At 46.9% G+C, this 24,593-nt stretch overlaps 1 protein-coding gene across 10 annotated transcripts in view; it reads left to right on the top strand.

The window, feature by feature from the left end:
• KDM6A (lysine demethylase 6A) overlaps window positions 1-24,593 on the top strand; it is a 281,963-nt gene that overhangs the window by 126,428 nt on the left and 130,942 nt on the right. For all 10 annotated transcript variants that reach the window (XM_014069580.2, XM_014069584.2, XM_014069582.2 and 7 more), the window contains one exon: window positions 13,571-13,691. In XM_014069580.2, the coding sequence (XP_013925055.2) occupies window positions 13,571-13,691 (121 nt within the window). The remainder of the gene's footprint in view (window positions 1-13,570; window positions 13,692-24,593) is intronic.

Raw genomic sequence — 24,593 nt, 5'->3', positions numbered from 1 at the left:
GGGAATTTTTTACAGAGTTGTATAAAGGGGATAAAATTAAGGACGGAGATATAGACAAATACCTAGATAAAGAGAAAATCCCCCTAGTTAGAGAAGAACATAGGCATAAGCTGAATCAACCTATAACCTCTGGGGAAATTTTGCAGGCAATTAAACAATTAAAGTTAGGGAAAGCACCAGGCACAGATGGTTTAACAGCTGTTTATTATAAAAATCTACAGTTAGAAATGGTAGAACCCCTCAGAGAACTATTCAATAAAATTCAATCGGGAGGGAAAGTGCCTCCTTCGTGGAAGACTGCGTTCATATCGTTGATACCCAAAGAAGACCAAGACCTTACCCAACCAAAAAATTACAGACCTATCTCATTACTCAATGTAGATTATAAAATTTTTACTAAAATATTAGCAAATAGGCTAATGGGGGTAATTCAACAACTGATACATACCGATCAAACTGGTTTTATACAGGGCAGACAGATGAAGGACAACGTTAGATTAATTATCAACGCTTTAGAATACCTGGGAAAGAACAATCAAATCCCGGCCGCATTCATATTTTTGGATGCGGAGAAAGCCTTTGATCGAGTTAATTGGCAATTCCTGCTGAAGACATTGCAAAAAATGCAGATAGGAGATGGCTTTTTACGGTCAATTGGTGCAATATATCAGCAGCAAACAGCCCAGATCATTGTCAATGGAAGTCTGACAGACTCCTTTCAAATTGAAAAAGGTACAAGACAGGGCTGTCCTCTGTCCCCATTATTGTTTATTATAACTTTGGAAATACTGTTGAATAAGATACGGGGCCTGGGCGGTCTAAAAGGGATTAAAATTAGACAGCAAGAATATAGAGTCCGTGCATTTGTGGATGATCTGGTTATAATATTGGAACAACCGCAGGAATCTAGTAGGGTATTATTGAATACGATCAATCAATATGGTCAAGTCTCGGGATTTAAAATAAATCTAGGAAAAACCAAAATAATAGCTATAAATATGACTATCAAACAGAAGAAAGAACTGGGGGCGATGCTAAGATGTGAGGTAGTTTAAAAAGTTAAATATCTTGGAGTTAATATTTTAATCTCAAATGGGAAATTATACAAGTATAATTATGAATCACTTTGGCATAGTACACAGTTGGAGTTGAAAAGGTGGGAAAAACTGCATTTGTCCTTGCTGGGTAGAATAGCGGCAGTAAAAATGAACATTTTACCAAAAATTTTATTTCTTTTTCAAATGTTACCAATACTTAAAAGAGATGCGAATCTTTTAGAATGGCAGAAGGGTATCAACAAATTTGTGTGGGCAGGAAAGAAGCCGAGGGTAAAGATGAAAATAATGCAAGATGCACGTGAAAGAGGAGGATTGAAATTACCTAACTTAAAATTATACTATGACGCAGTGGCATTATCTGCAATTAGTGATTGGATTCATCTAACTAATGACAGAATTTTGAATATCGAGGGATATGACTTGTTATATGGTTGGCATGCTTACCTGTTATTTAACAAAAAAACGGATAAGAAATTTAAAAATCACATCTTAAGAAATGCTTTATTGCGGGTTTGGAAAAAATATCAACATAAACTAAATGATAAAGTGCCCATGTGGGCAATTCCTAGACATGCAATTGAAAATATGAATGTAGAACAAAAACACGATAGAACCACCTATAGACAACTTCTTATCTCAGAAAGAGGGGTGATGGAACTAAAATCTTTAGAGGTACTTAAAGAAGAGAAGGTAGTTCAAACGTGGTTTCAGTATGGTCAACTACAAGCTAGGTGGAAAACAGATCAAAAAATTGGCTTTGTAAAAGTTGAGGATAATTTATTTAAACAAATAAGAGATCAAAGCTCAATGCATATAAAGAGGATATATAATGTATTAGTACAGACGGATTCTGAAACGGAACTGATTAAGGATTGTATGATAAAATGGGCTCAGAATATCGAGGAACCAATAATGCTTGAAACATGGGAAAGAATCTGGGTAAGAAATGTGAAATTTACACAAGCACAAAACTTGAGAGAAAATTTTTATAAGATGTTTTATAGATGGCACCTAGATCCTAAAAAGCCTGCCTCTATGTATCCAAATGTTCAACCTAAATGTTGGAGATGTGGTTCTTGTGATGCTACATATTTTCATATATGGTGGACATGTCGTAATGTCAAGGCATTTTGGATAAAAATATGGTGGATCCTGCAAAACATCTTTAAAAGAAGGATAAAATTTACCCCCCAGTTGTTTTTACTGGGTATATGTATTGATTTTACAGCAGCAGAGACTAATTTGGTTCTGTATTTAATAATGGCAGCAAGACTCTTGGTGGCGCAGTATTGGAAGAAGAAAGATTTACCTACAATTCAAGAATGGACTTTGAAAGTTATGAACTTAGCCGAAATGGCCAAAATCTCAGCATATCTCAAAGAACATTCAAACGAGAGATATAAACGAGACTGGAAAAAATGGATTGATTACATAAAAAGTAAATATGGGACTAAGAAACTCCAGATAGCTTATGCTTAGTATCAGTAATAATTTAAATTGTTTAAAATTTGGGTAACAGTAAGAAGCTGAGTTCAATGTAGAGATATTTTAGACTGTGATTGTTCAAAAGTTATACCACGTATGGTCTTTGGGAAGTCGGGGGGAGGGAAGGGAGGTGGGGATTTAGGGGGAGGGGGGAGGGGGGAAATACAATATGTGTTAAATTCCATGATTGTATTTGTATACTGTGGCTTTTCAATGTTAGTGCGAAAATAGAACAAACCGAATATACTGGAAGGTAATAGATACTGAAGGAAAGAGTCGAGTGAAAGAAGAAGGAGGGTGGAGAGGGTGAGAGAGAGGAGGAGGAGAAGGGAGGGAGGGAATGGAGAGGGAGTGATAGGGTTAAGGTTAGAAAGAAGGGGAGGGGAAGTAGGCGTAGAGGGGTGTGTGAGAAGGAAGAATGAAAGTTGGAGGGGGTTGAAAGAGGGTATATGGCGGGCCAAGGTGGTATACTGGGTTTGTATTGTAGAGGGCATTTTCTATATAAGTGAGGGCCGTGTTTATTATTCAATGTTATATGCCCTGATTAAGCACAGTGAATATGTGATTGTATAGAATGAAAACATAATAAAATATATTAAAAAAAAAAAATTTCCATCCCAGCCAGCTCACTGATTGGCTGGAGTCCGCTTAAGCACGCCACACGAGTCGTGACTCTCACGAGTCTCCATTTCATTTCGCCTTCGCCGTTTGCTTTTGCTGCACTGCCCTGGTGAGTAACTCTGGCGGTGCCGGTAGGAATCGGGAGGCTTCGCCGCTTCGGGTGGGCGGCGGTGGCTTTTAGCAAGGGAAGGGAAGGCCTTCCCTTGCGAGCTACTCATGAGAGGAACTGGGGGGACGGGGACCGAGAGAAGGGAAGAAGATCGTCCCTCCCCGCAACTCCCCAGATTTTGGAAGCTGGGTGTGTGTGGAAAGCGGGGGTGCGGGGGGAGGAAGGAAAATGCAGACACCGGCAGCGGAGAAACATTGGCATTGCTCTAGCGAAAACCCAGTCGCCAGCTCTGTTTGGTACAGCAATGTTGTTTCTCCGCTGCCGGTCTCTGCATTTTCCTTCCTCCCCCCGCACCCCTGCCTTCCACACACACCCAGCTTCCAAAATCTGGGGAGTTGCGGGGAGGGACGGGAGGTCGTGGGAAGTGCTGTTTATGAGGAAAGCGCTTGGCCGCCCCCCTTAGCCGCAGCCCCAGACGGAGGAGCGGAGCCCGAGCTTTCATCGCTGTCCCCGCCAGTCGCAGCGGGGTGCGCCGAGTGACTCGCGCTGCGATGCCGGCAATCCCTGCCGCCCGGCCCAGTGCATAGCCGCCAGTTTCGCCTCCCGGCTGCCCAGGCAAAGCGAATTCCACATGTGGACGCGGAGACGGACCTCTCTAGGGAGGCCGCGGGCTGGCAGTAGCCGCCGTGGGCTGGCTTCCCCCCACCCCACCTCTTCCACTAGCCTTTGTCCCTCCACAGTAGGGTAGCTGGGGGGAGGAGATGGCCCTCCTCTCCTTCTCCCCCTTTGCAGAGTTGGGCGGGCCGCCCTGAGAAGGACTACCACTTTCTGAACTGTCTGCATCAGATTTAAATGGATTTTACCATCTTCTGCTCCCAAGCCTCTCGGAAATGTAATTTTAAAATGGACAGCGTGAGGAGCTCCCACTGCATGCTGGGAGATGTAGTTCTGCAAACGTCAAAGTCTCTGGACAGACGTCGTTTCCCGGCAGCCTTTTCGGCGCATCCCACTCAAAACGGCGGCAGTTGGTTGAGTGCTCTTGTGCGGTAGCGGGCTAGTTTGCAGGCGTCTTGAGATTTCTTTGGCAGTTTAGTATGGATTCCAACATTTACAAGTGCCTTCAGCCTGGCTTATCGATTAATATTGAGCGCAGCAATGGTGAGTGCCGAGAGGAGAAAGGCGATTTGCTTCGGAGTGTCTTTTGCCTCCTTCCGTAGCCCTGGTGTTCTCTGGAGGCTCCACAAGATTAATGCTCAGTGCGTTATTATCACTTTCCTGTAATGCAGAAGGATGGTGGCCGGGCTAAATTCCAGACTCTTTTCTCCTGTTCTTTGGGACAGAAGAGTTGTCAAAGAAGCAAGTTAAAGTCGGGCTATTCTGCCCCTTTGCCTAATGTTACTCGCTGGGACTAGCTAGGGGGGCTGAGCGTGTGCTGAGCAGTACCTCCATGTGGTCTCGCTCCTTGATGCTTTTTTAGAACAGAAATGGGGATCTTTGGCCCTTTTAGCAGACTTGTTTTGATGAGCACAGAGCGACTGACGGTAGTTTGTGCCGGCCGCGGCTGCTCAAACTAGTGTCAGTCACCCCCGTGTTCAGCAAAGCAAGCCCGCTGGCGGCACCTGTGCTGTGGTGGGAAGCGAACTGCGGGTCTCCCCGCCGCCACCGCCTTCTTTACCTCCGCCTCTTCCAGAGCCCGGGGTGGCAGTCAGGGCGCTGACGGCGGAGCGGACGCACCCAGTTTGTTACTGCTTCCAGGGATCGAGACGGATGAGGGAAGCGGCGGTGGTGGACGTCGGCAGCAACTGTAATGACCGCTCGGGCGAGGTGCGGAGGAAGAACGGAAGGTCCCTCCCTCCCGCGACGATGGCTCCAGCCATGGACGAGCAGGCTGGCCCCAACAACAACAATGCGCTGCTCTTGCCACCACCTCCGGGTGGGAAGCAACCACGCCTGTGCGGCGCCTGTGCTGCAGTGGGAAGCGAGTCCGTGAGGCGTGGTTCCTTCCCACCCGGAGGTGGCGGCAAGAGCAGCGCGTTGTTGTTGTTGAAGAAGACGCCGGGGCTAGCCTGCTCATCCATGGCTGGAGCCATCATCGCGGACGGGAGGGACCTTCCGTTCTTCCTCCGCACCTCGCCCGAGCGGTCGTTACAGTCGCTGCCTACGTCCGCCACCGCCACTTCCCTCATCCGTCTCGATCCCTGGAAGCAGTAACAAACTGGGTGCGTCCGCTCCGCCGTCAGCGCCCTGACAGCCACCCCCGCCGGCGGCTACCAGGCCTCGCTGGAGTCAATTGCAAAACCGCGTTCAGAGCTTTGAGGACCTGAGGCATCTTGGGAAATGCAGTTCCCTATCGGAAAGAATGGACTAGCTGCGAATTTGTAACAACAACAGAAGATAATAACTTGGTGCTTCGTAGGTTACGAAAATCTCAAGTTTGATTTGCACACTGTTTTTTAAAAGTTAGATAAAGAAATTATGCTGTGAAAGTGACTAGAAAGCCCCCCTCCCCTTCCTGTGTGCGAGAAAGGGAAGGAGAGGAAGGAAGGAGGGAGGGGGGAAGGAAAAGAAGAAGGGAGGGGGGGAGAAGATGGAAGGAGAAAAGATGGATGGAAGGAGAAAGAATGAAAGGAGAAGGAGGAAGATGGAAGAAGAAAGGAAGAAAAAGAAGACGGGAGGGAGAAAAGAGGGAAGGAGGTAGGAAGAAAAGGGGTAGAGAGGGAAGAGGGAAAGAGCAGAAAGACAAAGAGGATGAAGTTGATAGGCAAGAGGAAGGAGGAAGGAAGGAAAAAGAAAAAGGGAGGGAGAGAGGAAAGAAGAAAAGATGGAACTAGAAAGGAAAGAAGGGAGGGAGGGAGGAAAGGGGAAGAGCAGGGAAAGAGCAGAAAGACAGAGAAGGTGAAGGTAGATAGGCAGAAGGAAGGAAGAAGGAAGAAATAGGAAAGGAGGGAAAGAGGAAGGAACAGAAGCGAAGAGGAAGAGAGAAATGGAAAGAGCAGAAAGACAGAGAAGGTAGATAGGCAAAAGAAATGAAGCTGAAAGAATGGAAGGAGGAAGGAAGAGAAAAGGAGGAAGGGAGTGAGTGAGCAAAGAAGAGAGGATGGAAGAAGAAAGGAAGGAAGAGAGGGAAAGAGCAGAAGATGGATAAGGTGAAGGTAGATAAGCAAGAGGAATGAAGGAAGAAGTGAGATGTCTCGAGGAGGGGGAAAACATTTAGTGACCAAAGTTACAGTGGCATTGAAAAAAGTGACTGATGACCATTTTTCACACTTAGCGACCGTTGCGACCATTTTTCACACTTAGCAACCGTTGCAGCATCCTCATGGTCACATGATCAAAATTTTGTTTGGCAACAGATTCGTATTTATGCTGGTTTCAGTGTCCTGGGATGACCTTTTGACAAAATATAAAATTTTTAATCAAGCCCCCCCCCAACCCCGGTCAATGGTGTCCCTCTTTACCAATCTGAAAATCTGGTCACCCTAACTATACTACATTTCTGCCTGATAATTGAGAGTGAACCATACATGTAGAAGAAAATATGAAGCTTATTCATGCTAACAATCATCAATAGATTGTGCTTAGAGCTTTTGGTAAACACATTTTCGTTTCTAATCAAAATGTTGGTGCCTCTAGGAAGTAAATTTAGTTAACATTAATGCAGTATGAAAATGAGTGTTGAATTAAGACTGTATGTTAAAACATTAATTTTCTTATTTTAGTCAATGAAATTATTTCAGAGCTTGCTTTAATATTTTGCGTAGTATTTCATTTGTTCCTGAATAGTTGGGTCTTTTTCATTCACCATTATAGAATAGAATAGAATAGTATAGAAGAGAAGAGAATAACAGAGTTGGAAGGGACCTTGGAGGTCTTATAGTCCAACCCCCTGCCTAGGCAGGAAACCCTATACCACTTCAGACAAATGGTTATCCAACATCTTAAAAACTTGCAATGTTGGAGCATTCACAACTTCTGGAGGCAAGTTGTTCCACTGATTAATGGTTCTAACTGTCAGGAAATTTCTCCTCAGTTCCAAGTTGCTTCTCTCCTTGATTAGTTTCCACCCATTGTTTTTTGTTCTATCCTCAGGTGCTTTGGAGAAGAGTTTGATTCCCCCTTCTTTGTGGCAACCCCTGAGATATTGGAACACTGTTATCATGTCTCCCCTAGTCCTCCTTTTCATTAAACTAGACATGCCCAGTTCCTGTAACTGTTTTATTATATTTATTATTTATTATTATGTATTCATTATAAGATATGTATCTGAGCATTTACAATTTGGAATTTCTAGATTTTAGGCAGGGGCTCCTATTAAGCACCTTTGGTTTGTTTTTGATCACAAAAACATTAGCAAAACATTAGCATTTGCCCTTGGGTTAAAATTATTTTGCTTTATTGGATTTTTTTTCATTTTTGCTTTTTTGAAAGATTTGTCCTTCCATTGCAGCCCTTCAATCTTTGGCTTTACGGCCAACGTTCTGGTATTTAGATATTAATTTTGGGCTGGGTGAAGGTTGTTCAGTATACTCTTGTGTAAATTCAACATAGTTATTATATTTACTTCACTTCATCCAAACTTTCTGTTATAATCTAAAAATTATTCGGTGATTTTCTCTTCTCTAAGAGATTGAATGAATTTTACCCTCCATAGTAGCTCTTCGGGTCATTCTTATGCCAATATTGGCATTGAAGAAATTTCTATTAACAGATGCAGAATTATTGTAAAAAAATTGTCCTGCCTTATTCTAGTCAAGATAAAAAGGAGATATTCATTGCCTCTCCATGTTAACTAGCAGCCTCAGGTTCCTCTCATATCTGCCTTTTCCAACTCCCTTGATCTGTCTTTATTATTATCAAAACCCTTCGAGCCTGTTCCAATTCCTCTGTTGGCACATAACTTTTTGGGTAGTTGTCACATTTTAAAATCAAATTCAACAGTTTTGTGTCTTACAAAGAAATTCTCATTTTTCTTTGGTTTGTTTCATTTCTCAGAATGTCAGTCACAGCTTAATACTAGAATCAAGACATTTATGGAACTTAACATTTCCCCCAATCAATCAGGATCATAGGAAATAGTTTTGAGTGCCCATTATGACTTTACTATTTAAATGAACCATACAGCACCATTTTGCTATGATATTTATTCTTGGGGTTTCAAGACTCATCTAAAAATCAATCATTCACTCACAGTACTTTCCAAAAGGATAGTAATAGCCATTGTACTTCGCTATGAGATAGCCAAACAGTTTTGCTCACTTTATTCCACAAGAGATGTCAGCACTGGCAAACATTCTGTGGGACATTTATTTATTTGATAAAATTTGTGTGCTACCTAATCAGTTTGGCACCCTGTGGCTTAGAACCTCGTAGGGCTGTTTTTTGCCCTCCAGAGCCTTCAGGGAAGCCTCCAGAAGGCTCCTGAGGGCAAAAACTGCCCTACAGACAAACCGGAAGTCACTATTTCCGAACTTCAAGGAAGCCTCCGTAGGGCGAAAAATGGCCTCAAAAGAAGGCCGAAGTCAGCTGACAAGGCAATGCCTCATGTGCCCTAACAATGATTTTGATTTGATTTTTTGATTTTGATTTTATTAACATTTGTAGGCCGCCCTTTTCCCTGAGGGGACTCAGGGCGGCTCACATAAAATCAGGGAGGGGGAACACAAACAATGACATAGACACATATAATAAAAGTAATAAGCAACATACATTCATCATTCGGGAGGGGCGGCTATCCTTGTCCCCAGGCCTGACGGGCTAGCCAGTTCTTAAGGGCTGTGCGGAAGGCCTGGACGGTGGAGAGGGTACGAATCTCCACGGGGAGCTCGTTCCAAAGGGTCGGGGCTACTACTGAGAAGGCCCTCCTCCTTGTAGTTGCCAGCCGGCACTGGCTGGCCGATGGAATACGGAGGAGGCCCAATCTATGAGATCGAATTGGTCGCAGGGAGGTAATTGGCAGAAGGCGGTCTCTCAAGTACCCAGATCCACTACCATGCAGGGCTTTATGGGTGACTAATAGCACCTTGAAGCGCATCCGGAGATCGAGAGGTAGCCAGCGCAGCTCGCGGAGGATAGGTGTTATGTGGGTGAACCGAGGTGCACCCACAATCGCTCGCGCGGCCGCGTTCTGTACTAGCTGAAGTCGCCGGATGCTCTTCAAGGGCAGCCCCATGTAGAGCACATTGCAGTATTCCAGCCTAGAGGTCACAAGGGCCCGAGTGACTGTTGTGAGAGCCTCCCGATTCAGGTAGGGTCGCAACTGGCGCACCAGGCGAACCTGGGCGAATGCCCCCCTGGTCACAGCCGTCAGATGGTGGTCAAACGATAGCTGTGAATCCAGGAGGACTCCCAAGTTGCGAACCCTCTCTGAGGGGTATAGAATTTGACCCCCCAGCCTGAGTGATGGAATATTGATCGAATCTTTGGGAGGGAAGCACAACAGCCACTCGGTCTTTTCTGGGTTGAGCACAAGCTTGTTTACCCTCATCCAGTCCATAACGGCCTCAAGGCCTCGGTTCATCACGTCTGCCGCTTCATTGAGTTGGCACGGGGCGGACAGATACAACTGGGTATCGTCCGCATATTGATGGTATCTGATCCCGTGCCTGCGGATGATCTCTCCCAGCGGTTTCATGTAGATGTTGAATAGTAGGGGGGATAAGACCGAGCCCTGAGGCACCCCATATGTTAGGGGCCTAGGGGACGATCTCTGCCCCCCCACTAACACTGACTGCGACCTGTCCGAGAGGTAGGAGGAGAACCACCGCAACACGGTGCCTCCCACTCCCACCTCCCGCAGTCGTCGCAGAAGGATACCATGGTCGATGGTATCGAAAGCCGCTGAGAGGTCAAGGAGGACCAGGATGGAGGAATGTCCTCCATCTCTGGCTCTCCAGAGATCATCAGTCAATGCGACCAAAGCGGTTTCTGTGCTGTAACCGGGTCTGAAGCCTGACTGGAAGGGGTCGAGATAGTTTGCTTCCTCCAAGGACCGTTGGAGCTGGAAGGCCACCACCTTCTCAACAACCTTCCCAAGGAAGGGAAGGTTGGAGACTGGGCGATAGTTATTAAGAACAGCTGGATCCAGAGATGGCTTCTTTAGGAGGGGTCTCACCACCGCCGCTTTCAGTGCGGCGGGGAAGTTCCCCTCCCGAAGAGAGGCGGTAACAACCGCCTGGATCCAGCCTCGTGTCACCTCACTGCTGTTAGTAACCAGCCATGAGGGACACGGGTCCAGTACGCAGGTGGAGGCGCTTACAGCCCTCATGGCCTTGTCCACATCCCCGGGGGTAACATCCTGAAACTCAACCCAGAGATGTTCTACTTGATCCTCCTGTGCCTCGGCTGGAACTGCGGGGATGGAGTCCAAGTCCGACTGAAACCGAGCAATTGGGCTAAGAATTGGGCATAGTCCTCAGCTCTGCCCTGCAAGGGTTCCCCCGCTTCCCTTTTATTCAATAGGGAGCGGGTTATCTTAAACAGGGCGGCTGGGCGGGACTCAGCGGACGCAACCAAGGTGGCTATGTGAGATCTTTTCGCTGCCCTAAGTGCCCTGGTGTATTCCTTGGTGCAGGTGGTTACCATTGCTCGGTTCGATTCGGACTTATCGGACCTCCATCGGTGCTCTAGGCATCTCCTCCGGCGCTTCATCTCCCGGAGTTCCTCGGTGAACCAAGGAGGTCTCCGGGATCCGCCGCCTCGGAGGGGCCGTAGTGGCGCAATCCGGTCGAGGGCCTCCGATGCTGCCGAGTGCCAAGCAGCAACCAGAGTCTCTACCGGACTGTGGGCAAAAGTATCAGGAATGACCCCAAGTTCCGTCTGGAACCTTAACGGTTCCATAAGTCGCCTGGGGCGGAACCACCTGGTCGGTTCCTCCTCCCTACAGTGGGGGTTTGGTCTCCGGAAGTCGAGCCTCAGTAGGCAGTGGTCTGACCACGACAGGGGTATGATGTCGTTACCCCTCAGACCAAGATCACAAATCCACTGCTCCGAGAGGAATACGAGGTCGAGCATGTGACCCGCCGAATGGGTTGGGCCCCGAATTACTTGGGTCAAGCCCATGGCTGTCATGGAAGACATGAACTCCTGCGCCCCATCAGAGTTTTCACCGAGCGACGGCAAATTAAAGTCCCCCAGGACCATCAACCTAGGGAACTCAATTGCCAGCTCGGCTACCGACTCGAGGAGCGAGGGGAGGGCTGCTGCAACGCTGTTGGGAGGCAGGTACGTTAACAGCAGACCCACTTGACCCTTGAGGTCCAACTTTATCAGCAGAGACTCACACCCGACAAGCTCCGGAGCAGGGACCCTACGAGGAACTAACGACTCCCGGATAACAATGGCCACACCCCCACCCCTTCCCTGGGCTCTCGGCTGGTGTAGCATCTGAAATCCTTCTGGGCACAGCTCTACAAGGGGGACTCCTCCCTCTGGGCCCAGCCAGGTTTCAGTAATACATGCCAGGTCTGCCCTCTCGTCTAAAATTAAGTCCCGGACGAGAGGAGCTTTGTGTACAACAGACCTGGCATTTAGCGACAACAGCCTGAGACCAGGGTCCTGATTACTTGCGCCATCTGGTCTCGGAGTGGGACTCATAGGGCCGGAAGGAGGGATCTCTGTAATGTAGCGAACCCTCCTTCCCCAATAATGGCCTGCCCTAAAGTCCCCGCCGTATCTGCCCCTCCCTGTTACGACCATAATACCCCGACCCTCTCCCGTGTCTCTGGTCCCCTCAACCACCCCCATGGCCCCCGCATCTCCCGGCAGGTCCTCCGAATCACACATACTCATGCACTCCCCCAAACAGTCCCCACGTAAGAGTTAAAAACACAAAAATTTACAACAATATGATAATAAAAAAGTGGGACATTCATTCATCTCATACGTATCACGTACGTGCCATAGGTTCGCCATCATGGCCCTAGAGCCTAGAACAATTATAACAGCCTCATGAAACAAACAAACAAACAAAAAACCAACTCAAACCAAAATATAGAAAATAAATTATATGGTGAAGAACCACATCCCAAAATCATTTGAACAAGTTTATTTCATCTGCATATACCTGTCATATCTTAAAAGACATAAATCTTTGTGAAGTTTATAGAATTAATATAAAAGTAAGGTACATTTAATTGCATCATCCAGTCAATTTAAAAAGTAGAAAAGAATTCATTTGTTATCACTGAGAAGTGTCAAGACAGAAAGTGAATCTATTGCACCTGAATTCTACTAAATGTGATTGTTTAATTGAGATTTTACTTGTACTGTCAGTTATAATAGAGAGACTTATATGATCTTGCTTTTTTAAAGAACGAATTATGTTCCAAATGTAAGGTTTCCAGAAATTATTCAGTTTACCTTATTTTCAGTTTGCCAGAATGATGAATGATCAGGAAATCTAACAGGTGTAATCTAAATAGCACCTGGAGATTGATGGAACAGGCTTACGTTGAGTTTTGTGGCTACAATAAATTGTATAGCTAATGATGAAAGGTGGTAGAAATTGCAGGTTTGTTTAGGTCACTGAATCTTTAAAATTCTTTTAAGATTCTTATTTACTGTTGGTGCATGAATATGAAGCAGAAAACTATTTTTAAGTTGTTGACATGTTTTGTTGTAGTGAATCAAAAGTTTCCAGAAGTTTATTTAAAAATATTACAAAATGTTTATAAAAGTTTACAAAAGTTTCTGGTGCTATAAAGTGTTTTTTTTAGTTTGTTGCAAACAAATAAGCTTTAACTGGCTATAGTTACCTATTTGTGCATTTTTGTGAAATGTAGATGTAGTAAAGTATTAATGTTTACCTGCTTTTGATGGTGATTAGTGTATTTAATAGATACTTATTCTGTTATAAATATTAGTACAATTGCCACTTGCATGGCAATTGTACTAATACTGCCACTTGCATGGCCCAGTTGCCAGTGGGCTGTGTCCCTATACTGAGCCACATCCTGGGGGTTGGGGGCCTCTGTATCTAAAAGGAATTTATTTATTTACTTATGATCAATTTTGACTTCTGGCAATTAGTTCATTCAATTCTCCCAGCAAGGTTTTTCAAAAATGGGTTTTCATTGTCTTGTTCTAGGGTTGAGACAGAATGACTGTCTCAAGGTCACCCAGCTGGCTTTGTACCTGAGGCAGAACTAGAACTCCTTCTCTCCTGGTTTCTATTCTGATGTTTTAATCACTATACCAAACTGGCTCTTTTTCATTTAATATGTGCATTTTTCCTGGAGAATTTTCTTTTAAGAATTTTTAACAATGCAGAACATTTCAGTATCCATTTTTGTTTTCCCAGGGCAATTAAAGCATTTCGGGAAGTGCTTTATGTTGATCCCAGTTTTTGCCGCGCCAAGGAAATTCATTTACGACTTGGGCTTATGTTCAAAGTAAAGACAGATTTTGAGTCTAGTTTTAAGGTAAGTTTAATTTTTTAATAACAATGTATTTATTTGTTATTGTACTTGCTCCTCAGTATATCATAATTCAAATATGGATTTATTTTCTTTGAATGAATAATTAAATGAATTTATAGTCTGCCTATCTCATATACTTGACTTTTGACCTTTAAAATTGTATTACAGATGAAATTGGAATTTATTTATCAATTGGATCTTGCAGCTACAGATAAACTCTGGATTGAAATAATTGAATCCTTAATGTTTTTTCTATTCACTATCCAGAGAGGATTCAGAAGTGTATGCATGAAGTCTAGTCCCCAACATATGTAGAATAAGAATTAGATAATGATTGAGTGGAGGATATATTATAAACATGCATTTTATGAGCTAAAAATCTTGCCTTGATCATAATTTTTGAACACTTGATTACTGAAAATTGGCAGTCCTTTTAAAAGAATATTTAATATGCAGTTAATGAAATATTTTAAAAGTAAACAAAATTCTTTGCTGCTTATTAAAACACAGCCTTGGGTTCTGACTGAACTTAACTTATCTGTGATATCTTTGCAGTGTAATATTGAGAATTAGTTCTTACTGGTTCTTGACTTCCAACCATTTTAAGTTACAACAGAAAAAACTGACATTACTGGTTCTTGCATTTATGTTCATTGCAATGTATAGTCAAAAATTGGGGATTTGGCAAACCTGCATATATTTACAACAGTTGCAGAATCCCAAGGTCATTTGATCACCATTTGCAACTTTCCTGGGGGGTTATCAACAAGCAAAGTCAATGAAAGGAAGCCATATTTACTTAATGACCACAACAAAACAGTTAACACAAGCACATTGCTTGGAGACAGAAGTTTCAATTCCAATTATGGCATTAGTCAGGGATTACCTGTAATCTTGCTACTGTGCATATCTGAATCATAAACATGCACCACAATTTTCTCTCTTCCCTTTCTTATTATTGAAAAATAGTTCAGAATAATATTGAAAAGGTCTGATTATTGCTCAGTGGCATAAAGCTGTTTGGACTTGGTAGAAAATATTCTTGTGGATTTAAAGACTATTTACAAAATATACCAGAGTAAGGATGTAGTTATCCAGTTGCATAATTAACATGCAAACTGAGTGATTTATGATATAGGCCAGTGTTTTTCAACCTTTTTTGTGCAAAGGCACACTTTTTTCATGAAAAAAATCACGAGGCACACCACCATTAGAAAACGTTAAAATTTTTTAACTCTGTGCCTATGTTGACTATATATAAAGTAATTTCCCACGGCACACCTTACACTATGTCACGGCACACTAGTGTGCCACGGCACAGTGGTTGAAAAACACTGATATAGGCAATAGCACTTATATATATATCGCTTCACATTGCCCCCAACAAACTGGGTTCTCATTTTACCCACCTCGGAAGGATGGAAGGCTGAGTCGACCTTGAGCCAATGAGACTCGAACTGCCAAACTGCTGTCAGCCAGCAATTAAGCAGAAGTAGCCTGCAGTACTGCATTCTAACCAGTTCACCATTGCAACTCAATGTTCCTTCTATTGACAGCAATATAAAAGTCAGAAGCCCTTATGCTTTCTAGTGCAGAGTAACATCAAGGGATTTAACACACCATTATTCAGATTTTAGAAAGAAGGGACATTGTTAATATTTGGCATTGTTCGTTGTTGGATAAGAAAATTACAAAGCACTTTTGAGTGGGGACTGATAAAGAGAATTATAAAGACAAGCAGGTAAATACAAAGTTGAAGAAAAGTACAGAGTCAAAATTAGAGCAGTCTAGAAACGTTTTTCACTCCAATAACTTTTACTGGAATTTTCTAAAGAGCCTTTAACAACTTAGATTAAAATAAACTGATTTCTCAATATTTTAATACAATATTACTCCTTTATGCATAGGAGATTGCCATGTAAGAAAAGAATTGAACTAAGCAGGTGATCTTAGACCAGACCTTCTTTATTCATTTTGTGCAGATGAAAGGCTTTGTCTTTGTCCTGTTGATTCCTCTGTTTTGATTCTGGAGCCCACAGTGGAAGAAATTGCTTACAACTTAACCTCCTTTCTTTAAAAGAATAGATTCTGATTTTGAAGAGTGCTAGAGCACAAACAAATGGGTTGATTTATTGCAGCCTCGTTTTTAACCTTGCTTGTCAGATATGTTTCTGCCTGTTTGACATGACTTTGATTATGCAGGCATTTCTCCTAGGCGCTGCTTGGAGTGTCCAAGCACGGGTTAACTTCAGCTTGCTGCCCAAGGAACTGAGTTTTAAAATTGTTGTAGCTCCGCCTCTTGGTTGCCTCAGAGGCTCAGTTTCAAAAAAACTCAGTCGCCCTATAGGACGTTCTTGTCTGGGCTCCGGTACTTGGGCATCAAGCTGGATCCCGCTTTTTGGTAGTTTGTATAGTTTAGTGTAGCTCCCTTTATTTCCCTTTTTAGTTTTCCTTCCTAGTCCCTTCCCTAGTCAGTGAAGCGGTAGACGTGATGTGCCAGTGCCTGGAGGCTGTCAGGGTCTGGATGGGGGCTAACAAGCTTGTGCTCAATCCAGACAAGACCGAGTGGCTGTTGTGTTTCCCTCCCAAAAATTTGGTTAGCATTCCATCACTCAGGCTGGGGGGTGAAATCTTACGCCCCTCAGACAGGGCGCGCAACTTGGGACTCCTCCTGGACCCAAAGCTGACTTTAGAACATAATTTGTCAGCTGTGACCAGGGGGACATTTGCCCAGGTTCGCCTGGTGCACCAGTTGCGTCCCTACCTGAACCAGGAGGCACTCGCAACAGTCACTCATGCCCTCGTGACCTCAAGACTGGACTACTGCAATGCGCTCTACATGGGGCAGCCCTTGAAGAGCATTCGGAGACTTCAACTCATCCAGAATGCAGCCGCACGAGCGATTGTGGGTGCACCTTGGTACACCCACGTTACACCTATCCTCCGCGAGCTGCACTGGCTTCCGATCGGTCTCTGGATACGCTTCAAGGTGCTAGTTGTCACTTATAAAGCCCTTCATGGTATTGGACCTGGGTACTTGAGAGACCGCCTGCTGCCAATTACCTCCCAAAGACCCATTAGATCACACAGGGTTGGCCTCCTCCGGGTTCCGTCTACCAGCCATGCCATCTGGCTACGACCCGGGGGAGGGCCTTCTCTGTGGCAGCTCCGGCCCTTTGGAACGAACTCCCCGCAGAGATTCGGACCCTCACCTCTCTCCAGGCTTTCCGAAAAGCCGTTAAAACCTGGCTGTGTCGGCAGGCCTGGGGTTGATGAGCTCCTTTCCCCTCTCGACTTGTGTGGCTGTTGGCTATTTTAAATGCTTGTCTTGTATTTTTGTGTTCCCTTTCCCCCTTTGAGTTGTTTGCCGCCCTGAGTCCCTCCGGGAATAGGGCGGCATATAAATAAAACAAATCTCAATCTCAATCTCCCTTGATTCCTTTATTCTTGCCTGTAAGGGGATAGCATAGGAAAGTCCTGCATTTTAACCTCCGTCTGAGCCCTCGATTCCGGAATCACGCAGACAGGCTCCCTGGAATGCTGCCAGCCCCAGGGCTAATCGGACAGCTCTCTGCGCCAGGGACTTGCTTGGCGGCCGCCTGCAAGTCTGAGGGGTGAGTTAAGGCCAGGATTCCCCTCGCAAGGAGCGCTAGGCTCCCCGAAGCCCGTCACTGCTCCAGGCGCACTCGCGAACAGCCGCCATTTTAAAATGGTTTTTGGCACGCTTTCGTTCCTCAGGACCCAAACCTTGCCGCGCAGCCTGTCAAAGTGTGCAGATTGCCGCGGAGGGCCACCATAAGCATGGGGCCTCGTTCTGGGTGGCCAGGCAGACCCTCTCCCTCCTGATCCTTCCAGCGGCCGCAGGGAACTTTGGCCTTCGAGCCACCCTACCTGCCTCAGCGTGGATCTGCAGGTGCTTGGCTACCTATCCTAGCATGCTCCAATCAGCCCTCCCTGCATAGCGCTTCTGGGCCCTACTCCACCAAGCCCCAGCGTTTGATCTTGGCCCATCCCTTCCTCAGGCCTGTGCCTTCAGCATTCCAGTGCCATGGAGAAGCAAGCAAACCCTCATGGCAGCACCAGGGAGAGGCAAGAAGACAGCCAGACCGAGCCTACTCCCAGCAAGCGCAACAAACCCAATCCAGTGGCTAAGGGTAATGGGGTGGGTGCCCCTTCCAAGGGGAAGCAGCCCACAGCTGGAAAGGCCTCTAAAGCTGAGGGAAAAATGGCTGTGAGACGCCAGAAGGCCCTGGAAAAGCAATTCCAGAAGGCCCAGGCTGCACAGCACAGACTGTCCGGGGGCTCCAGTGCAAATGAGGCGGGGGTAGGGTCTTCCATAGATATTCCCCAGCAGGAAGGCTCCCCTTCAGGCCCTATTGCTGAGGATTTTGGGTTTTCCCCCAACCCCTCTAGGGCCTCTCTAGGATCCCTGGTCCACTCCATGGCTGGAGATTCCCTGGAGGATATGGATTCTGGGGCTGAGGAGGAATCCTTGGCCCCATCTGAGTTAGAGCCCCTTCCTCCCAAAGATCAGGGGCCCCTGTTACCTAGGGCCATGGAGGAGGTAGTGGCCCGTGCCAATGTGGCATATCTGATGGCATGCAACAGCTGGCAGCCAAACTGCCCACAGCAGCGACTGTCGCTGATGCGAGTCGCAAAGCTAAGCCAAAGGTCCTGGCAGCTAGGGAGGCCTCTCCCACACCCAAGGGGATCAGTGAAGTCTCGGACCTGGAGGAGGCCGAGATAGAGGTCCCGGTTCTCTCTGATGATGAGAACTCTGTTCCTGAGCAGTCCACCAGTTCAGGTCTCTTTAACCCCGCTATGTTCAGAGCCATTCTCACCAAGGTTCATGCAACGGGACCCCAAATGGGCCTTGCAGCCCCCTCGGCCAAAGCCCGTCAGATCAGACCACTGGCGTGACCGTAGGACCCCAGGACCCTGGCGCAGCCCTGTTTAAGGAGGTGCCTCCGCCTTTGGATTTGATCCCGGCCCCCCAGTTATTCCTTGACATTATACAACGGCAGTGGACCCAGCCCGGTTCCATGGCAATCCTAGCGGGATTGAAGGAAGCTTTATACTATGGAGGCCCCCTGGAGGAGTTGCTGAAACTCCCCCAGGTGGATGATCCCATCGTGTCCCTCACCTCTCCTTCTTCTCTTCCCGCTGATTTGCTGGAAGGGCTTAAGGCTGAGGACTAGAGGGTGGAGTCAGTAGCTCACAAGACCCATTTGGCTACTGCCTGGGCCATGCAGGCTTCTTCCTCCTCTACTTTGGCAGGTCAGCCATGTTTTGGCTTCGAAAGTTGCTGGCAGGGCTTCCGGCAGACCTGGCATTTAGCGCCAGCAGCCTGAGGCCAGGGTCCTGATTACTCACACCACCTGGCCTTGGAGTGGGACTCGTAGGGCCGGAAGGAGGGATCTCTGTGACGTAGCGAGCCCTCCTTCCCCGGTAATGGCCAGCCCTAAAGTCCCCGCCATATCTGCCCCTCCCTGTTAAGACCGTAATGCTCCGGCCCACTCCCGTGTCCGTAATTCCCCCAGCCACCCCTATGGCTTCCGTGTTCCTTGACAGGCCCTCCGAATCAAACACACTCATTTGTTCACCCAAGCAGTCCCCACGTAATAATTAAAAACACATAAAATACAATAATAATGGGATAATAAAAAGTGGGATCATTCACTCAATCACATGCAAGTCCCATACACTCGCCATACCAGTTAAAAAAAATTGCGCAACCGTGCGAAGTTCGTACAAGGCTTCTATAGAAGGTCTTAATAATCTTAGCCTTCTCCTCTGCAAAGTCCAGTAAAGAGTTCAGTAAAGAGGGTACGGTTCAAAGAGGGGTGCTCCGCCCCTCTCCCTTCCTCCAAGTCCCAAAAATGTGCCCAAGGCCAAAGGTCGCTCCTTTGAAGGGGCTGAGGTGGCATCCCTGAGCATCAACGGGCGGTAGTGGTCACACCAGATGAGACCAGGTCGTAAGTCCAAGAGTCCAGCAGCCGTGAGCAGAGAGAGCCTGATGGCAAGAAAGGCCCCGTAGCCGTGAGGGTAAACAGAGGAGAGGCCACACCATAGGGAAGGCCGAGTTAGGTGGGACGGAGGGGGGGGCATCCAAAAGGGCCGCGGCGGCAACAAAGCCAGCTGCCTGATCTCATCCAGCGCCATGCCAGGCCGACCACCCCCTCTCTGGAACAGTCCAATGCAGTCCGAAGATCACAAAAGTGAGAGCAAAAGGTGTCAAAAGTGCCAGGGGCGCCGCATATCGCAAGCCAACGGAGCAGAGGGAGGGGGGGCGCCTAAGGAGGCCACAGCAGCGGCAAACAAACCAACTGCCCGACCTCGTCCAGCGCCGTTCTAAGCCATCCACCTCCTCTCTGAGAGTAAAATCACTCCAACAGTCAGATGCCCTCCAGGGCTCCTCCCGGCCAGAGAAAGAAACAGGGCTAAAGTTGTAAAAAGCCGCCGGGAAAGTTGTAAAAAGCCGCCGGGAACGGCACCGTCAGCGCACCGCCGCCATGCTCGTCATTTTCGCCGCCGAGCGCTGTAAAAATTGCTACGGGCGGCCGCATGGACCAGGGGCCACCCAATAGCGACGACCCTCCAAATGACCGCCTGTTCGGGTGCCCCAAATTGCGCTCCACCGCTAGGACCCCTTCCTGCATGGTCTCAGAGCTAAGTTGCTAATATTTCTGATATTTTTCGCTCACTCAGACCGGAGTGGAGAAGGCTGGCGGCCATTCCGCCTCGCACATGCGCGTCCATGGGCGGATCACATCTCCGGCGTAAACAACGTAACAGCAGACTGTCCCAGAGATTCGGCCAGCCGGTGGTCGACCTGTTCGCCTCGCTGACCAACACGCACCTTCCCCGGTACTTCTCCAGGTTCCACTGTCCCGGGGCGGAAGGCACAGACGCTCTTCGGTCCTGCTGGCCTCCAGGTCGACTGTATGCCTTCCCACTCTTCCCTTAATCCTGCTGGTCATATGGAAGATCCTGGAGGAGGGAGCGGAGGTGTTGCTAGTGGCTCCCCACTGGCCGAGGACGACTTGGTTCGCCGACCTGGTCAGCTTGTCGGTGGCCCAGCTGTGGTGCATGCCTCAGGAGCAAATCTCCCTCAGCCAGGGGCCGTTCAACACCCGGAGCCCCAGTGGCTGCAGTTGGCCATCTGGCACTTGAGGGGGACCTCCTGAGGCTTCACCGCTTCTCTGACAGAGTCATCCAGACTATTCGGGTGCCTAGGTGACCATCCACTGTCAGAATTTACGAAGCGATCTGGTCGTGCTTTTCACAGTGGTGCCGGAACCACCAAATAACGGCTTCATCCACAACCATCCCACAAGTTCTGGACTTTTTGCAGGACGGCTTGGACAAGGGCCTCGCGCCCAACACTCTCTGTCGGCAGATGGCCGCCTTGGGCACCATCCTGTCCACAGACTCTCAGTTACTACTTTCTAGACACCCCCAGGTTCGGGGCTTCCTAAAAGGGGCTTCCAACATCTGTCCGACCACGATCCATAGGTACCCGACCTGGGACTTGACTGTTGTACTACAGGCGCTTTCCGCGCCTCCCTTTGAGCCGTTGCGGACGGTGGGCCTGCGCCACCTGACCCTAAAGACTGCCTTTCTAGTCGCCATCACCTCAGCATGCAGGGTATCGGAATTGGCCGCCCTGTCGGTTAGGGGTGACCTTTGTATCATCCACTACAATCGGGTCATCCTACAGCTGGACCCTGCCTTCGTCCCGAAGATCAACGCTATATTTCACATAGCCTAGGAGGTGATACTTCCGGACTTTTGTCCGCATCCCAGGTATCCGAGAGAGGTGACGTGGCACAAGCTGGACGTTCGATGGGCGGTGCGCATCTATTTGAAGCGGACTGCTCCATTTCGAAAGTTGGAAGCCTTCTTTGTGTCATTCCAACCTGCCTCCATGGGGAAGAAGGTCACCACCCCTATGGTAGATAGGATGCTGGCTCAGAGCGAGTATCAAAATGGCTTATGAGACTCAGGCCATGCCGATTCCTCCTCGCATCACTGCACATTCTACAAGGAGCGCAGCAACTTCAGCTGCTTGGACTACTCAGGCGCCAATTGAGGAGATTTTCTGTGCCGCTACGTGGTCCAGTCCGTCTCCATTCATACGGAACTACAGACTTGACATGTTTGCCTCAGCTGAAGCGTCGTTTGGGAGGAGAGTTTTGCAGAGAGTCGTGGTGAGCACCATGGCTCTGGACAGTTCTTCTTCCCTCCCGAATTTGACATAGCTTTGGCATGTCCTGTGCTTGGACATTCCAAACAGCGCCTAGGAGAAAGACCGTTGGCTTACCTGAATGGTCGTTCTCTAGGCGCTGCGGAGTGTCCAACCCCACCCTTGAAGTGGGGCCGCGAGGTGTATTTCACCTTATGACTTGGACTTGGACTGGTTCGAGTTACAGACTTTTGGATCTTCTTCGTTTTTCGAAACTGAGCCTCTGAGGCAACCAAGAGGCGGAGCTACAACAATTTTAAAACTCAGTTCCTTAGGCAGCAAGCTGAAGTTAACCCGTGCTTGGACACTCCGCAGTGCCTAGCGAACGACCATTCAGATAAGCCAACGGTCTTTCTATGTCCTATGTCACACTTCATTCATAGATTATAAATTATGGTTCTCAAAGATTTGAATTTAGCTATGATTTTCTAGCTATGATAAAAACAAAAATTATTTTAAGTATTTAATCTTGACTTTTTGAACAATCTGTTACATGAACTTCTAATTCTAGCACATCATAGCATTCAATATCTTAAAAAAACTGATATTTTCCTTTGGCTTTAAAAAAAAATCTAGTTTTAGTGTTGTGTTATTTTGACTTGACAGTTTGAGGCACAGTGACATAACATTGTAGAAATATCAACAAAACTAAGAAATAGACAATTCTGGTTTTCAATATGTAGTGATGAAGAAAACTATTGTTTATATATAATTGTTAATAATGGATCATTACCAAATACTATTAATTATTTGCAAAGATTACGTCTGTCATTTTTATTGCAAACTTTAACTATCAAATTAATTAGTTTTAGACAATCCTCTTCTGATTTGGATTTCTTTAGATGGATTTCTGCCTTGAAATATATGGTTATCTGGCTTCTCCTGCATAAATCATTTCATACATACACCTGGCTACAGTAATGCAATATTTGTATGAGATGCAGATATTTACTAATGTTGGTTTGGTGAAGAAATTTAGATCTGGATGTTTAATATAATGAGTTGGTAGTTATAGTGGTGAAGATAATAAATAGCTTATTTGGGGGTAAATCTAAAGATGCTTTTTCAAAAGACAGCTAGACTTCCTTTGTCTTTCCTTGAAGACATTTTGCTTCTCATCTAAAAAGTTCTTCAGTTCTGAATGAATGGTAGAGAAGGGGCGTTGGTCCTATCCGAGATACCCATTCTCATAGGTAGGGAGTAGCAGCCAGGATTGGGTGTTGCTCTCGTCTTCTGCCTGGAGACTGAGTCTGTCATCTTTTTGGTGATGTCCCTTGCTACTGCATCCTTCCCATTTTCGGTGAAGGTGTGGAGATGACGAGGCCTGTAACCTGCAAAAAATATAAGCACACCCACCCACCCCCAGCAGGACCAGGTGGTCCTAAGGGTGGGGTTGGCTGCTCCTCCCTGCCTACGAATAAGGACCAACGCCCCTTCTCCATAGTGATAGGGAGGAACAGCCAGGATTGGGACTTACCAAAGCCGGTCAGTCTTGCTGGTGGGAAGCAGTCTGGTCCTCAATCTCCTGCTCCATGTGGACCTTCTGGAGGACTCGCCTAACAAAAGCTGCTTTGGTGGATGTGAAGGTATCCAGCGAATAAACGGAGATGACCAGGTTGCTTCTCGACAGACCTCCTCCATGGAAGCCTGAGTAGCCCATAGTCGTGGCCGCACTTCTGGTGGAATGGGCCGTGTTATGCCTCAGCACTGGAAGGGCCTGCAGTTCTGTAGGCCTTGGTGATGCACGCCCGAATCCAACATCCCACAGTTGATGGAGAAGCTTTTGTGCCCAGAGTAGAAGACTGAAAGAAGATGAACAAAGCCTCTGTTCTCTGTGAAAGATGTGCGCTTGAGAGCCCTACTCACATCTAAGGTGTGCCACTTTCTCTCCAGAGCATGAGATGGCCCCAGACAGAAAGGATCAATTCCTGGGCCTGGTGAAACCAGGAATTCACCTTAGGGATGGAGGAGAGGTCCAGTCTGAGTACCACCCTGTCAGAGTGGGAGATACCTAAGTCTTCCCTCACTGAGAGGGCTGCCAGTTCCAAAATTCTCCTGGCTGATGTGATGTCAACCAGGAAGTTCACCTTACAGGTCAGGAAACGCAGTGACTCCATGTCCATAAGAGCCGAGGTGGCGCAGTGGTTAAATGCAACACTGCAGGCTACTGCTAGATCAGCAGTTCAGCGGTTCAAATCTCACCGGCTCAGGGTTGACTCAGCCTTCCATCCTTCCGAGGTGGGTAAAATGAGGACCCGGATTGTTGGGGGCAATATGCTGACTCTCTGTAAACCGCTTAGAGAGGGCTGAAAGCCCTATGAAGCGGTATATAAGTCTACTGCTATTGAGGGCGTTTAGAATATTTGATAGGACCCAGGTGGGGTACCTGTGTACCACTGGTGGCTTCAAGTTTGTTGCACCCCTGAAAAACCTGTGAATGGTAGGCTCCTGGGAAAGAGGCCCCGGTGACCCATAAGAAAGGACGGGTGGTATATGTGGGCGACAAAGAGAACAGCAGGGACTTAAAACTGGGAAAGTTAAATAGCAGCTGTTAACAATAGGAACTAAAAGTGAATATGGGTATTGTAATAGATCCCTGAATTTTATAACAAGAAAATGCTGGTTAGAGACTAAACAATGAAGAAGAAAAGCTGTATTTG

This window comes from Thamnophis sirtalis, unplaced genomic scaffold (genome assembly GCF_051295495.1).
Source record: "Thamnophis sirtalis isolate CommonGarterSnake01/CBP01778 unplaced genomic scaffold, rThaSir2_p1.2 scaffold_8, whole genome shotgun sequence".
Lineage (NCBI taxonomy): Eukaryota > Metazoa > Chordata > Lepidosauria > Squamata > Natricidae > Thamnophis > Thamnophis sirtalis.
Note: the sequence above shows the minus strand (reverse complement) of the source record. Positions and strands in the feature narration are given on the sequence as shown.